This window comes from Microcaecilia unicolor, chromosome 10 (genome assembly GCF_901765095.1).
Source record: "Microcaecilia unicolor chromosome 10, aMicUni1.1, whole genome shotgun sequence".
Classification (NCBI taxonomy): domain Eukaryota; kingdom Metazoa; phylum Chordata; class Amphibia; order Gymnophiona; family Siphonopidae; genus Microcaecilia; species Microcaecilia unicolor.
This window is the reverse complement of record NC_044040.1, coordinates 48331865-48349378: the sequence shown is the minus strand read 5'-3', so window position 1 is coordinate 48349378 and position 17514 is coordinate 48331865. Positions and strand designations below refer to the sequence as shown.

Sequence of the window (17514 nt, the reverse complement as noted above, 5' to 3'; positions counted from 1 at the left end):
GAAGATAATGCACCAGGAAAAGTGGCATCATTTTCAATCGGTTGTGGAATCACGGGCATTTATGTCAGAAAATAAACTAAGCAGCGGGACATAGATGGACTGTCCGGAGGGCAAGAATATTTGGTGATGTATGTAATGTTATGCCTGTAAAGTATTACTCTGAGACAACAAGGAGCGGGGGGCCCCTCGCCGACTAAGGGAGTCTTAATCCGTGGGTAAGCCTACGGAGCAAAGGGAGCAAAGAGGGGGGAAAGGGAAAGGGATAAGGGGGGGAGGGATAGAAGAAATGTCGGGGATTCAAGTAAGGAAAGATAAAAGGGTTCCAATAAGAAGATTACAGAAAGTAAGAGGGAGGCAAATTAGGGGCGAAAGACTGAGGCTGTTGGAGCAGAATAAAAACACACCAAGACAAGATGCACAAAATCACACAATGAATATATTTGGTGGAGACAGGGGTAGAAGGTCAATACAGAAGAATGGGACAAGTTTGTTAGGAAATCATACACAACATATGTTATGCCAGCCAGGTTAATCACATGGAATGTGGGAGGCATCACCTCCCCCATAAAGAGGGCGAAAATATTGACGGCTTTAAAGAGGCATAAAGCTGATATAGTATGCCTGCAGGAAACAAGGCTTACAGACCTAGAACATGCCAAATTGCAAAGGCTCTGGGTGGGAGAGTGTTATGCGGCTTCCCCACAGGGGCGGAGAGGGGGCGTAGCAGTCCTATTTCGCAAGGGGTTGCAATATAGGGCCAAATTGTTGGCAAAAGGGGATCAAGGGAACTATATTATAATACAAATATGGTTGCAGGGCATTGAATTTGTTTTGGTGGGAATTTATGGGCCTAACCTCTGTGATCCAAAATTCTATAACATGATAATAGGCCAATGTCTTGAATACCAGCCAAAGCAGATCGTGGTGATGGGGGACCTTAACATGGTCGCAGACCCAGAACAAGATAGCACTAATCCCACATCCTGCCACTATACAGGTCAACGTATGCAAGAATTTGATAAACTCTCCCAAACTTTGGGGCTAATTGACGCCTGGAGAACACTGCACCCTGGGGAAAGAGATTATACCCATAGGTCTAGAGCACATGGTACCTTGTCTCGACTAGATTATGTTTTGATAGACCGGAGAATGTTCCACCTAGTAAAAACTGCAACTATAGGTCCGGAGGAGATATCCGACCACACTCTGGTATGGGTGGACTTGGTCATGCCGGCAGACGACATGGGGGGCAGAGGTTGGAGGTTCCCAACATATTTATACACAGACCCCAAATTTAAGGCTTATATAAAGGCCAAATGGGAAGAGTATGCTTTGAATAACGATATACATGCACACATACAACCTACGCTATTTTGGTCAGCCTCAAAAGCAGTGTTAAGGGGGGAGATAATTGCATACACTAGCCTGAAAAGGAAGAAAAGAGCACAAGGTATTTTATTACTTGAAGAGCAGATGAAGAAGGCGAAACGCGCACATATACAACGCCCCAATCAAGACTCACTAGACACACTGAAGGCTGCTCAGATAGCACTCAATACGCTGCTGCATGACCAGGAAAACAGATCTTTGCTCTATTATAAATATAAATTGCAGAGATTTGGAAATCGCACAGGGAACTTACTGACGCGGGTAATAAAAAACTGGGGAGGTCCTAGAACGGTGGCAGCCTTAAAAGATAATAATGGTAACATTACAACATGCAGGAAGGAGATAGGGCAGCTATTTACTGACTATTTTTCAAATCTTTATTCTGTAGAACATGGGCCGCAGGGTACTCAACTTTCAGAATACTTGGCCAAGGCAGGGTTGGATAGGATTCCCCCAGCAGGCTTAGAAACATTGAACGGCCCCCTCACATTGTCAGAAATCCAAGCAGTTGTGAAATCCCTAAAGCAACATTCTGCCCCAGGGCCTGATGGCTTTACGGGGGAATACTATAAAATGCTGCCCCCAGGTGCGATGATACCCTTATTGGAGTTTTATGAGGAAGTGATACAGGAGGGAACCTTCCCTAAATTTATGAATACGGCACATATTACATTAATACCAAAGCCGGGAAAACCACCTGAGGAGGTAGGCTCATATAGGCCCATTTCCCTACTTAATTTAGATGTCAAAATACTCGCAAAAGTGCTGGCAGAAAGATTGGCTCAATGGCTTCCCGTCCTTATAGGGCCTGAACAGGTAGGGTTCGTCAGACGCAGACAAGCAACCCACAATGTAAGAAAGCTTCTAGTAGCAATGGCAGCGTGTTTGGAGGCTAGAGACTCGGCCATGGTGATCAGCTTGGATGCTGAAAAAGCTTTCGACCAGGTGCGCTGGGATTGGCTGTTCCAAACACTGGGTCATATGGGAATTCAAGGATGGTTCGTGAAAGCAGTAGAAACCCTATATTGTGGCCCAGAAGCGAAGGTGATAGTGAATGGGATAAGTGAGCCGGCGTTTGCCATTGGGAGAGGGACGAGACAGGGATGTCCCTTGTCCCCCCTATTATTTGTAATTGCACTGGAACCACTGCTCCGGACGTTAAAATTTGCTGCAGAAATAGAGGGAGTTCCAATAACAGGCCAGGAAATAAAAGCCTTGGCGTATGCTGATGACTTATTACTAACTCTGACTAATCCAGATCACTCCCTGGACAAATTATTAGACAGCATAGGCCAATATGGCCAGCTGTCAGGTTTTAAACTAAATAAGGGCAAATCGACGGTCCTCGTCTTAGGGCCGAAAACTAGAACTCTTACCGAACACAGATTACCATTACAGTTGGCACATAGAGAGCTCAAATATTTAGGAGTGTATATTCCCTCTGATCTTACTACTTTGTATGAATCTAATGTCCGTAGGCTTATTAGAGGAACGGAGGGGAGACTGCGGGCTTGGACTCCCTTGCCTCTCTCATTGGGGGGAAGAATTGCACTGTATAATACGATGGTAATACCCCAGTGGTTATATGTATTGCAAACATTACCATTGTATTTGAAAAAGACAGATGAAAGACAATTAAATGCTATGCTCCAACGTTTTCTATGGAGGGGGAAAAGAGCACGGCTTCCCATAGAAACACTTCAGATCCCAGTGGAATATGGGGGGCTGGGGCTCCTTAATCTTAGATGGCTAAATGTGGCTTGTGGCATGAGACATGTAAACGACTGGTTTCGGAAAACACAAGAATACTCTAACACAGAACTAGAACAGAGATTGACATCAGGGGTTCACTTTAGTAACTACTTGCATGTTACGGGGGCAAGAATACCAAATTTATTGAAATCAACTCAGATAATACAGGTAGCCAGGGCGGCGTGGAGGTGGATATGTAAAATGCACAAATTCTCTACAAAAAACACTCCATACTTACCGATTTGTGGTAACGTAGCATTTCCTCCAGGGCAAATGTACTCAGTCTTTCGCAGATGGGATGAAAAAGGCATAAAATATATATTACATGTAGTTACAGAAGAGGGCAGAATGAAACCATTCTCAGACTTGCAGGCAGAATTTGCCCTGCCGGACAGAGATGCATTTTATTATGGACAACTACATCACTATGTATCATCCTTGCCCTGGGAAGATCTGGCAGAGGATGTTCAGAAAGATCTGTCAACAGCCTTTACATTGGGGGCTCAGGACAAAGTGCCCCTTTCATTTCACCACAGACACATAAGGGACACAATGCCAGAACTGGACTATGGTAAACTAGTCAACTCCTGGCAACAAGACTTAACTTTAACCATATCATCGGAGACCATTAAATCATACATTTTGTCTATCAGAAGCAGATCGGCCTGGCCAATACACTGGGAGCAACAATATAAATTTGCACTTTGGCTCTATATTCCACCAAGACGGGCCTTTCATATGGGGCTCTCCCCTTGGGGAGCATGCCCAAAATGTGGAGGCGGTGGGGCAACTTTAGGCCACATGTTTTGGTCGTGTGAAGGCATATTCAAGTTTTGGGAAACCGTGGTGCAATATATCTCCAAACTATGGAAGAACAGATGGAAATGCGAACCGGCACTACTCTTTGGACAGCCAGATTTGGGACACCCAATTCCAAAAGGATATAAAATGTTTATCAATAAAGCAATCATTGTGGCACGACAAGTTATATTGCAGGAATGGTTGACAAATAAATACCCCACGTTATCGCAGTGGCGGACAACAATGATGAGGATGTTACGCTTGGAACGCATTGGAATAAAAGACATGGACTCGGATGCAGGAGAGGAATTGCAATTGGTGTGGTCACCTTTTTGGAACACTATGACTCCCGCAGCCAGAAGTCACTTATTGAATCTATAAGACTACCCGACTGATAATTACAAGGACATTGAGGGGAAGGTTACGGGAGAAGTTGGGGGAGGGAATGAAAGGGGATAGGTAGGGGGGAGGGCAGTGGGAGGGCAATGGGAAGAAACAGGAGACTTGATGATGGAATAATTAGCAGTGGATCAATGTTACGTTGTTGTATGTGTTTATTATTATCACTGAAACAGGAAGATGCTTGTCTTATAACAATGTTCACTTTAAATCAATAGGAACTGTAAAGAAAGAGAGCTGATTGGGGGGGGGGGGGGGGGGGGAAGGAAGGGAGATAAACTGAAGAAAAGAGAAAAGAAGTGAGAATAATTTTGACAAATTGGTAATAACTGATTGCATTGGTTAAAGTATTATGAGTGTACATTGTGAGTTAATAAAGAGATTTAAACATAAAATGAAAAATAATCAGGAAATGACAGTAGGTAAACAAAGGAATCAAGCTCGGCTGAGAAAGGGAGATGGCCTTTGCAGGAGAATAGACCACTATTAACAAACTTTATCCAAACAAGCAGGGGTGGCTGCAGTACATGTAAGACTACATTACACACAGTGCATTGCTCATATATCATTGCAAGAAGTGAATGCAACAGTAAAAATCCTTAGAAGTGAGAATAACATTAAAAGCATTAAACACATTTTAAGGCTACATTATAAAACTAGCATAAGGTTGCCGGGGGCCAAACAATAACTTCCTTCTTCTTCTTCTCTCTCCTCCTCCTCCTCCTCCTCCTCCTCAACTCTTACTCTCCTCTCGGATTCAGACACTTCCCATCCCATCTCCTGAGTCCTGATTGGAGCCAAAGGTACTTCTGCTGCCACTTCCAGGCGTTTCTGCCACTTTCAGTTCCCTTGGCTATTTTGCCAGCTACAAGTGCAGGTGCATTTTTGACATATTATGTGTGTTTATATATATATATATATATATATATATATATATATATATATATATATATATATATATATATATATATATATATTTTTTTTTTTTTTTTTTTTAATCTATTTCCAAGCTCTCTCTTCAGCTGTTTTGTGCTGTATTTGTGCTTTGAATATATCAGTTTATTATATGCCTGGGATGGATTCTAATAAACGGCAGCACTCCAGATTATGCAGGTGCATACTGATGGGAATGACAGAGAAGGTGTATACAGAAACTAGTCTCATCTGTGGAGGTGGAGGGATGATGGAGCTATCAGAATTACTATTCAAAGAAGTGCTAAAAAATTGGATAGTGAAAGTATTTATTATAAATAATAACAACACTAATATATTTTTATTTAAAAAGAGTGAGGTGAGTCCCATATTCCTTGGGTGAAGAGGGAGGTTTGTGCATCCCTGGAGATGGGCCTGCATTCAAAATTGTCATAAGCATTAAAAAATGAGCACAGAAGGGGAACTTTATGATGTTGTTTGAACTGCTGTTACCTAAAAGGATTTTTGTTACTGCTATTGCGCCTGTGCACTTAAGACAAATTCCTTTTTACATTATTTCAGATGATTTCAGACACAATGCGGCATGCAGTATACTCAAATGGGTCGTGACTCACGGTATGTCTAAAACAGATGATGGAAATGACACAGAGGACTGTAAACAGAAGATAGAGAATGGGACAGGTAATTCAACACCGTCGTAATTACATGACATATCAGAGACTGCATTGACAGTAATGACAGCACTAGCTAGAATGAGCAGACATGTGTCTGAATGTTACACAGGTTCACAGATAACTGATATCAAGGCTAGAGAATTCAGTTCTTTATGGCGAAGCAAGTCCCCACTTAAACCCCTTTGAATATCTACCCTATACATAAGCACATAAGCACCGCCATACTGGGAAAAGACCAAGGGTCCATCAAGCCCAGCATCCTGTCTCCGACAGTGGCCAATCCAGGCTTCAAGAACCCGGCAACCCCCCCTCCCCCCAAAAATATATATATTTAATAATGTTCAATGGACTTTTTCTTCAGGAATCTGTCCAAACCCCCCTTAAACTCCGTAAGGCCAGCTGCTGTCACTACATTCTCAGGTATTGAGTTCCAGAGTGGAGGAGTGGCCTAGTGGTTAAAGTGGTGAACTTTGGTCCTGGGGAACTGGGTTCAATTCCCACTGCAGGCACAGGCAGCTCCTTGTGACTCTGGGCAAGTCACTTAACCCTCCATTGCCCCAGGTACAAATAAGTACCTAAGCCGCATTGAGCCTTCCATGAGTGGGAAAGCGCGGGGTACAAATAAAAAAAAAAAAAAACTACACGCTGAGTAAAGAAAAACTTGTGTCCCCTGGTTCTATTATTTTTGAAAGTGTAAACAAACATTTCACATCTGTCCGCTCTACTCCGCTCATTATCTTGTAGACTTCTATCATATCACCCCTCAGCCGCCTTTTCTCCAAACTGAAGAGCCCTAACCGTCTTAGCCTTTCCTCATAGGGAAGTCGTTCCATCCCTTTTATCATTTTCGTCGCCCTTCTCTGCACCTTCTCCAATTCTTCAAAGCTTGTGGAAATAAAGTTTGCCTTAACTTAGTTGTGAAAGATTAAATAGTACTTTTCAAACAAATAGTGCATTCCATAGACTTGGTCCAGCACTTCTTAAAGCTCTCTGTCTAGATGTCCCCAAACAGAATCACTCAAGAATTGATATAACTAGCAATACCTGATGAGCCAAAGCAGAAGGATCTCCTCGTCACACACTGACTCAAAGTTAATTTTAAAAAATCTGGTGCCATTGCATTCTGGGCCCTGATTACTAAAGTAAAGTGATCAGTTCCTGAGCATTGACAGTGATCACACAGTGTAACACAGTATACAAATTCATGGAGTTCAAAACAGGGTGTACCCATGGGAGGGGGACCTCGGGGGCTTCGGCCCTTCCATTTTGGACTCAGGCCCCCTTCAAAATTGCGGCACTGAACGCATGGCTGGTAGGGATGCCAAAGCCCTGCCAGCCAAAAAGATTTGCCAAACCCCTACCCATGCTGCCTGAACGGCAGGAAGTTGGCGGGGTGTGCTAGCCACCAATGCTGGCACTGCCGCAGTGTGCAATGAACTGACTATGCACAGAAGTGCTGACGTTGGAGGCTGGGGCACCCTGCCAGCTTTCTCAGTGCTCAGGCAGCATGGGTGGGGGCTTCGGGAGAGAATCTCTTCATCTGGCAGGGCAAAGGTACGATTTCGTGTGGGGAGGAGGGGGGAGAACAGAGAGGAAATGCTCCCCCCCCCCCCCACAGTCCACCTTTTAGCTCCTCCAAAAACCGAGTTCTGGGTACTCCCTTGATTCAAAGTGGTGGCTCTGATCCATAGTGGTAGTCTTGTAGTATTACCACTAGGGGTCAAGTTGCATTTGGTGGGATTGCTCCTGCCCCCCACTAGCCACCAGAGCCTGTGAAAGGAGATGAAGGTGGTTGCTGTTGCCTGCTAGAGGGATGTGTGGGGGGTGGAGGATTCTGTCAGAGGGTGGGGAGGATTTTGTTATTGATGTCAGTGAGCTTTTGTGGGGTGGGGGGTGGAGCTGCATTCTTTTTAACAGCAGTAGCCTCTTAGTGCTTTGCCAATTGCGCTGATGGAACTATGCTATCAGCAACATACTTAGGGATCAGTAAATGATTGTCCTGTGCTGTAACTGAAGGGTAGATGCTGGCCATGCCCCCAAAAAGTTACTGCACAAGCTTTACAATTACTGTACATTGAATTTTGCAAAACCTTGTGGCACTTTATTAAACAGGCTCCTTGGTGTTTTAAAGATTTTTTTTATTTTTTGTTACATTTGTACCCCGCGCTTTCCCACTCATGGCAGGCTCAATGTGGCTTACATGGGGCAAAGGAGGGTTAAGTGACTTGCCCAGAGTCACAAGGAGCTGCCTGTGCCTGGAGTGGGAATCGAACTCAGTTCCTCAGTTCTCCAGGACCAAAGTCCACCACTCTAACCACTAGGCCACTCCTCCAAGATCAGCACAAATATCTTAAAAAGTTTACCTCCAGAATGTTGACAATCAATATAGGTCATGTAACCTCAGACTAATATGCTCCCAATAATTATAACCTGTACTGCAGCATTTTGTATTTGCAGCAATGATTTTAACAAAGTTACAGAGAGACCAAGATACAGGGACATATAGTAGTCTAGTGAAGTTGATAACAGAGCTTGAATAACAAATCTTAAATCCTCCTTAGAGAAAACAGATCTTAAACACCGCAACAAGCATAGCTAATAAAAAGGCAGCTTTAATTATAGCTCTAACTTGTACCTTCACAACATCAGCGGTATATTAGAGACCATGAGAAGGGTGATGAATCAGCATCACCTCAGGGTTTTTCATTTTTGGAAGATTCAGCTGAAAGCTTTTTTGCAAACTGTCTTTAATTCAGTTTTTCTCCAAACAGAAAAGCTGAAAAATAAAATCAGGAAATGCAGCAATGTAAAACTATATGTGGTCAGCATATAACCTGGTTGAAATATAACAAACCTTTAATATATGACAAACCTTTAATATATTGCCTAAAAGTAAGCTTCACAAATAAACAATCTGCAATGAGTGTGTAGTTATAACAAAGAAACTATCAAACACATCACTCCAATATAGTGTCATACTGGGGATTCACATTTGAAGGATAAAATATATTAAATTTTAAAAAATAGCCTCAGTGTAACAGGGAGCCTGACTTTTATGCTCCACTGTAAATATTACCATCACAGGTTTCCACCACCTTCCGAAAAAAACACAGAGAAAAACTCCCAGAATATTTCAAAAATTCTAAAGAAGTGGGAGAAAAGTCTGTGTTTAAAAAACAGAAGGGAGGGTAACACAATTTAACACAATACAGATCCAAATACCCACAACACTAAATCTCACTATGAATATAAATCACCCAAATAGACACTAATTAGCAATCCCTCACTAGACTAAAATCCTCATTCAAACAGAGAAGCCTTCCTCCAAGTAAAGAAAACTCAAAATAGAGCAAAAACTCTTATAACATTGCTAGAATTGCTTAAACTTCCATCCTTACTAATGAATGGATTCTAATTCTGACAAAAAGTAAACTGTACTTAGCTCAGAACATCCAAATTGTCCTGACAGAAGTGCAGCCTCATAGGATTTTCACAGTCTGTGGGATTTCTCCAAAATTAAAGTGTCCAATTTACATTATCCTTCTGGCAGAAAATGTCCAATTTCCTTGTTTCTCGACAGTAGGAAATCCTGTTTCGCTATCTTCATCTGGAGAAATACATAGCAGTGTCAGGTTCTCAGGTTCAGAGCCCGCGGGGCTGGGCTCTGGAGCAAATGTGAGCCCTTGGGCTGCTGACGAGGAGTGACAGCAGCAGGCAAAACCCACCAGCCAATGCTGGGCAAGCACACCGACACCGGCATGGACTGCAGGCACCGCCCAGCGAGCCGGAACACATGGACTGGAACACTGGACTGGAATTCCCTGGACTGGAGGACACAGGACTGGAACCCCCCCGGACTGGAGGACACAGGACTGGAACACCGGACTGGTCCACACAGCTTCACCTGCACTTAGCTACTAAGCCCCCCAGGAGTTGAGCTCCTGGGTTCGAGTAGCCGGCAGGACTTACTGGATACCGGATGACACAGGGACAAGGACTGGAAACAGAAGTGCTCCTAAACCTAAACTGATATACGTGCTCCCAAGCCCTAAACCAGCAGGAGTGTTCCTAACAGTAAACTGACAAAAGGACTTCCTAAGCCCTATACTAAACAGGAGCTCCTAAGCCCTGCTCAAGAAAGGGACTTCCTCAGCCCTAAACTAACAGAGCAGGGAACTAAACACAAAGCTAACACAGGTGCTACCAAGCTACAAGCAGTGCTCTACACTAACAAGCTAAACACAAAACTAACAAGCTACCTAAGCACTGCTCTAGCAAGCTAGATACAAAACTAACAAGGTGCTTCCTAAGCACTACTCTGGCAAGCAACCAGAAGAGCTCCTAGCACTAAAAGGGAAGACAAGGGAGCCACAAGGAAAAAGCAGGGAAGCTAACACATAAGCCAAAAGTGCTTCTAAAGCACCAAACCCCAACAGCAAAGACTGCAATGCTCCCAATAGCACAAACACCAGAAGTACTTCTAACAGCAAACTCTGCAGTGTTCCTAACAACACCAAACCCTGAAGTACTTCTATCAGCAACAGAGCTTCCAAAGCCCTACACACAGCAATGCTTCCAAAACCAAGAGGGAAAAGCAGGGGAACCATAAGGGAAAAACAGGAAAGCTAAACACACAGTCACCAGTGCACACTGCACTAACACTAACCTGGCCCTTAGCAAAAGCAAGCAGGGAAACTAGACACAAAGTCAGAAGTGCACACTGCACCACCCTACCTAAAGCAAACACCACCTTTGCAAAGGCTCTGAAGGAAACAACACCACTTTCTTATCAAGGCCCTCCCTGATGATGTCACACTCCCTAGCCCCAGGCAACAGCACACTGACCCAGAGTCACACTGAAACCCATAGAGGCCCAACCCACACCAATGCAACACCGTGAAGCACTTGAAGCCAGTACACCCAAAGAGAGGTAGAGCTAACTCCGTCCACACACACAGCTGTAGTAAAGTGAAACAATTAGCTCCATGCTGCTGGAAGCTGCCAGCACAGAGAGACAGAGCCAGCTCAGAAAGGACAGACAAAAGAAACAGAAGCCAGCTAAGAAGCTGACCCCCAGGAAAGAGGTAAGTTTGAGAGGGGTTCTGACCCCAATCATAACAGCAGTGCATAAAAACTGCTTTACAAATTATCCATAGCATTCTAAAAGTAAGCTTGCCATTTTCCTTTGAGACCGTGTACCAGAGTATACATTTTTGAAAATTGCCCCTTACGTTTAAAGATTACATTTTCTTTTGCATACATGTACATTTTGTCTTGCATATATATGTAAGGCACATATGAAAAAGAAACCTATAACACTTACAAATTAAAATAAATATGTATTGCTTTTGCTAAGAGTAATCTTTGAAATGGCTGACTGGTTGAACTGAACAATTCACCATACAAAATGTTTTCAAATTCTTTTATCACATCAGTAACATTAACACAAACTCTCTCCATTGTCATGTTCAGGCTCATTGTGAAGTAACAAAAAGCCTACAAAAAAGTCACTGAGAACCTATATAGCAAACTGCCATATTAAAACAGTACTAACTCCCAGAATTCATACAGCAATAACCCTACTTATGAATGGAGAGGAATTTAAATTTTATAACAGACGCTAGAACAACATTATTCTGCCAAACAAAACAGAAGTGTGGGCAGGGAGTTCAAAATGTGACATTTGTACTCACTATCAAAGTATGATTCAGTTTCTCAATATTATAGAAAGTTACCCTGGCTACCAATACAGGCCAGATTATTGTTTAAGTTTTACTGTTTCCTTTTTAAGATTTTATATGGTCTTACTCCTTCATATCTCTGTTCATCATTTTGTTCTATTACAAAAATGTAGGATTACTAGATCATTAGCTTTATTCACTTATCCATCAATACAATATGCAAAGAAAAGGACTGAACTGCTTGATACTGTCTTTTCTTATCAGGCTGCTTGTTTGGACAAATCTGTTCAAAGTATATTATCTTCTACGACCAAAGTATAGACAGTTCTGGAAACCGATAAAAACATATTTAAGAAATTTGTATTGAGTTATACATGGTTTATAAGGTCTAATCAGTCTGATTAATATTAATCATTTATGTATTTCCTGGAAATGTCCAGCCTCTTTAATGTCAGTCTGACCTCGGTGGTGAGTAAGCTAATGGAAACGCTTCTAAAAAGGAGGATTGTGACATTTCTTGAACTACATGGAATGCGAGACCTGAGGCAGCATGGCTTCACTAGTAACATAGTAGATGACGGCAGAAAAAGACCTGCATGGTCCATCTAGTCTGCCCAAGATAAACTCATATCTTGAATTTGTACCTGTCTTTCAGGGCACAGACCGTATAAGTCTGCCCAGCAGTATTTCCCGCCTCCCAACCACCAGTCCCGTCTCCCATCACCAGCTCTGGCACAGACAGTATAAGTCTGCCGTCCCCTATCCTAGCCTCCCAACTACCAACCCCTCTTCCCCCCACCTGCTCCGCCACCCAATTTTAGCTAAGCTTCTGAGGATCCATTCCTGCTGCACAGGATTCCTTTATGCATATCCCACACATGTTTGAATTCCATTACCGTTTTCATCTCCACCACCTCCCGCGGGAGGGCATTCCAAGCATCCACCACCCTCTCCGTGAAAAAATACTTCCTGACATCTTTTTTGAGTCTGCCCCCTTCAATCTCATTTCATGTCCTCTCGTTCTACCGCCTTCCCATCTCCGGAAAAGATTTTTTTGCGGATTAATACCTTTCAAGTATTTGAACGTCTGTATCATATCACCCCTGTTCCTCCTTTCCTCCAGGGTATACATGTTCAGGTCAGCAAGTCTTTGGTCATACGTCTTGGAACGCAAATCCCATACCATTCTCGTAGCTTTTCTTTGCACCGCTTCCATTTTTTTAACATCCTTCGCAAGGTACGGCCTCCAAAACTGAACACAATACTCCAGGTGGGGCCTCACCAACGACTTGTACAGGGGCATCAACACTTCCTTTCTTCTGCTGATCACACCTCTCTCTATACAGCCTAGCAACCTTCTCGCTACGGCCACCGCCCTGTCACACTGTTTCGTCGCCTTCAGATCCTCGGATACTATCACCCCAAGATCCCTCTCCCCCTCAGTACCTATCAGACTCTCCCCGCCTAACACATACGTCTCTCGTGGGTTTCTACTCCCTAAATGCAACACTTTGCATTTCTTCGCATTGAATTTTAATTGCCAAACCTCAGACCATTCTTCTAGCTTCCTCAGATCCTTTTTCATGCTTTCCACTCCCTCCCGGGCGTCCACTCTGTTGCAAATCTTAGTATCATCCGCAAATAGGCAAACTTTACCTTCTAACCCTTCGGCAATGTCACTCACAAATATATTGAACAGAATCGGCCCCAGCACCGATCCCTGAGGCACTCCGCTACTCACCTTTCCCTCCTCCGAGCGAACTCCATTTACCACCACCCTCTGTCGTCTGTCCGTCAACCAGTTCCTAATCCAGTTCACCACTTCGGGACCTATCTTCAGCCCATCTAGTTTATTTAAGAGCCTCCTGTGAGGAACCGTGTCAAAAGCTTTGCTAAAATCTAAGTAGATTACGTCCATAGCACGTCGATGATTCAATTCTCCAGTTACCCAATCAAAGAATTCAATGAGATTCGTTTGGCATGATTTCCCTCTGGTAAAACCATGTTGTCTCGGATCTTGCAGCTTGTTGGCTTCTAGGAAATTCACTATCCTTTCCTTCAGCATGGCTTCCATTACTTTTCCAATAACCGAAGTGAGGCTTACCGGCCTGTAGTTTCCAGCTTCTTCCCTATCACCACTTTTGTGAAGAGGTACCACCTCCGCCGTTCTCCAGTCCCTCGGAACCTCTCCAGTCTCCAAGGATTTATTAAACAAATCTTTAAGAGGACCCGCCAGGACCTCTCTGAGCTCCCTCAATATTCTGGGGTGGATCCCGTCCGGTCCCATGGCTTTGTCCACCTTTAGCTTTCCAAGTTGTTGATACACACTCTCTTCCGTGAACGGTGCTATATCCATTCCATTCTCAGGTGTACTTTTGCCAGTCCCTCGCGGTCCTTCTCCAGGATTTTCTTCAGTGAAAGCCGAACAAAAGTATCTATTTAGTAAATTGGCTTTTTCTTCATCATTATCTACATAGCGGTTCGCTGTATCTTTTAGTCTCACAATTCCCTTTTTAGTCCTTCTTCTTTCACTAATATACCTGAAGAAAATTTTGTCGCCCCTCCTTACATTTCTAGCCATTTGTTCTTCCGCTTGCGCCTTTGCCAGACGTACCTCTCTCTTGGCTTCTTTCAGTTTCATCCGGTATTCCTCCCCGTGTTCCTCTTCTTGAGATTTTCTATATTTCTGGAACGCCAACTCTTTAGCCTTTATTTTCTCAGCCACTTGCTTGGAGAACCATATCGGTTTCCTTTCCTCTTGCTTTTATTTACTCTCCTTACATAAAGGTCTGTGGCCCTATTTATTGCTTCTTTCAGCCTGGACCACTGCCCTTCCACTTCCTGTTCGTCCTCCCAGCCCATCATCTCCTTCCTTAGGTATTCCCCCATTTTACTAAAGTCAGCACGCTTGAAATCCAGGACTTTGAGTTTAGAGTGGCCGCCCTCCACTTCAGCTGTTATATGAAACCAAACTGTTTGATGGTCACTGTTTCCCAGATGTGCACACACTCGCACATTTGACACACTATCCCCATTTGTGAGCACCAGATCCAGCATTGCTCCCTCCCTCGTGGGTTCCGTCACCATCTGTCTGAGCAGAGCACTTTGGAAAGCATCTACGATCTCTCTACTTCTTTCCGATTTGGCAGACGGAACCTTCCAATCTACATCTGGCAGATTGAAATCTCCCATCAACTAGTGGCAGGTCGTGTCAGATGAATCTGACTGTCTTCTTCAACTGGGTGACCAAACAGTTGGATGTGAGAGGGGTGCTTGATGTGGTATACTTAGATTTCAGCAAATCCTTTGATACGGTTCCGCACAGGCGACTGATAAATAAATTGAGTGCCCTCGGTGCGGGACCTAGAGTAACTGATTGGTTAAAAAATTGGTTGAATGGTAGGAGACAGAGGGTGGTGGTAAATGGAGCTTGCTCTGAGGAAAAGGAGTGGAGTACTGCAGGGATCGGTCCTAGGGCTGGGTCTTTTTTTTATTTTTTTATCTTTTTTATTAATTTTCAATTATACAAAACATTGCTATAAGTTATAGCTTATCAACATTCACAACATATTGCTGAAAATCTTTGTATACTCTAACTATAACTCCCTCTTATCCCTCCCCCCTCCCGCCCCCCCCCCCCCCCGTATCATGGTGGTGCTAGTTTCTGTTCATGTAATTGTTCATACGGTTGCCACAATTTGTTAAAGGCTCCCATTTGCCCTCTTCTCATAGCTGTCAGTTTTGCCATCTGGTGGGCCGGGTCTTTATAACGTCTTTGTGAGCGATATTGTGGAAGGGCTGTCTGGTAAGCGGATGATACTAAACTCTGCAACAGGATGGACACCCTGGAGGGTGTGAATGACATGAGGAAAGACTTAGCGAAGCTAGAGGAATGGACCTATATTTGGCAACTAAGGTTTAATCCCAAAAAATGCAGGGTCATGCACTTGGGTCACAAAAATCCGAGGGAACAGTACAGTATAGGGGGTGTAGTGCTTCAGTGTGCGAAGGACGAGCGGGGTTTGGAGATGATTGTGTCTGACGACCTTAAAGCTTTCAAACAGGTAGAAAAGCGTCGGCCAAAGCCAGAAGGATGCTTGGTACATAAAGAGAGGCATGACCAGCAGGAAAAAGGGATAGTGCCATTGTATAAGTCTCTAGTGAGGCCTCATTTGGAGTACTGCGTGCAGTTCTGGAGACCGCACCTACGGAAAGATATAAACAGGATGGAGTCAGTCCAGAGGGCGGCTACGAAATTAGTAAGCGGTCTTGAATGCAAAAATTATAGGGACAGGCTTATGAACCTCAACGTGTATACGCTGGAAGAGAGGAGGGAGAGAGGAGACATGATAGAAACGTTTAAATATCTCAAGGGCATTTATGTACAGGAAGAGAGTCTTTTTCAAATGAAGGAGAGCTCTGGAATGAGAGGGCATATGACAAAGTTAAGAGGGAATAGGCTTAGGAGTAACCTAAGGAAGTATTATTTCACAGAAAGGGTGGTGGAGGCGTGGAATAGCCTCCCGGTGGAGGTGGTGGAGTCGAGGACTGTTCCAGAATTTAAAAAGGCACGGGATAAGCATGTGGGATCGCTTAGGAACAGGAAGAATTAGGGGTTACAGAGGATGGGCAGACTGGAAGGGTCATATGGCCTTTATCTGCCATCATGTTTTTATGTTTCTATGTGATCCGCATTGAACCGGAAGGTATATAGCGAAATATAAATTTTATTATGTTATGTTAGGGCAAGACAAGCTGTGTTAGACCCTTTAAGTCATGTTAAGGGGCAGTTGATATGACTTAAGGCCCAAACACAACTTGATAATGTCCCTTCTCAGGCATTACGAAGGGTCATAATAATATATTTGATGGCCCCTCAGATAAGACAGATCATTACAAAGGAAAGCCTTTAGATAATTCAGAATAGCAATTATGATAAGGTTTTCATTTTTTTAATGTGATTAAACCTATGCTTTTGGCTTTTATGATCTATTGAAACTGGAATGCCATTTTTCAGAATTAATAGACATGGCTTGCAATGTGTGGGAGACCTACCTTGGGAAGCTGGACCATGAAGACATTGATGATGATGTAGACTCTGCTTCTTCACTTACTGAAACGGAATGGGATGAATTAATACAGCAGTACTATCTCCTCATTCAGTAAGAATTTTGCACTGTTTTAATTATTTTTTGTCGTCCATGGGATTAAATGTCTAGAGAGTGGGTCATCGCTGATTGTCCCTGTTGCACACTTGTCCTGTTGAAGAGGAAATGGTATAATGGGCAGTGTGCACTGATTTTGGACGTGTGCCAATTTTTATTTTGCCGCATGTCCATTTTCGGCCAATAAAAAAGAAAGGCCTGCGCGTGTCCAATACATATGTCTACACCAGCTCAGGCCATTTTTCGGCGCACCTTAGTAAAAGCAACCCTAAGATTAAAAATGTGGAGGGGCATAATCGATAGGGGCGCCCAAGTTTTCCTGAGGTGTCCATCTTTTGTTTCAATAATACGGTCGGGGACGACCAAATCTCAACATTTAGGTCAACCTTAGAGATGGTCATCCCCGATTTTCGGCGATAATGGAAACCGAGGACGACCTTCTCAGAAACGACCAAATCCAAGCCATTTGGTCGTGGAAGGAGCCAGCATTCGTAGTGCACTGGTCCCCCCTCACATGTCAGGACACCAACCGGGCACCCTAGGGGGCACTGCAGTGGACTTCAGAAATTGCTCCCAGCTACATAGCTCCCTTACCTTGTGTGCTGAGCCCCCACAACCCACTCCCCACAACTGTACATTACTACCTTAGCCATTATGGGTGAAGGGGGCACCTACATGTGGGTACAGTGGGTTTCTGGTGGATTTTGAAGGGCTCACATT

At 43.7% G+C, this 17514-nt stretch overlaps 1 protein-coding gene across 1 annotated transcript in view; it reads left to right on the top strand.

Annotated features, from left to right (window-relative positions):
- Positions 1-17514, top strand: part of TTLL8 (tubulin tyrosine ligase like 8) — a 141101-nt gene that overhangs the window by 65219 nt on the left and 58368 nt on the right. The window contains exons 9-10 of the mRNA XM_030216801.1: positions 5836-5955; positions 16647-16791. Coding sequence (XP_030072661.1) covers positions 5836-5955; positions 16647-16791 — 265 coding nt within the window. The remainder of the gene's footprint in view (positions 1-5835; positions 5956-16646; positions 16792-17514) is intronic.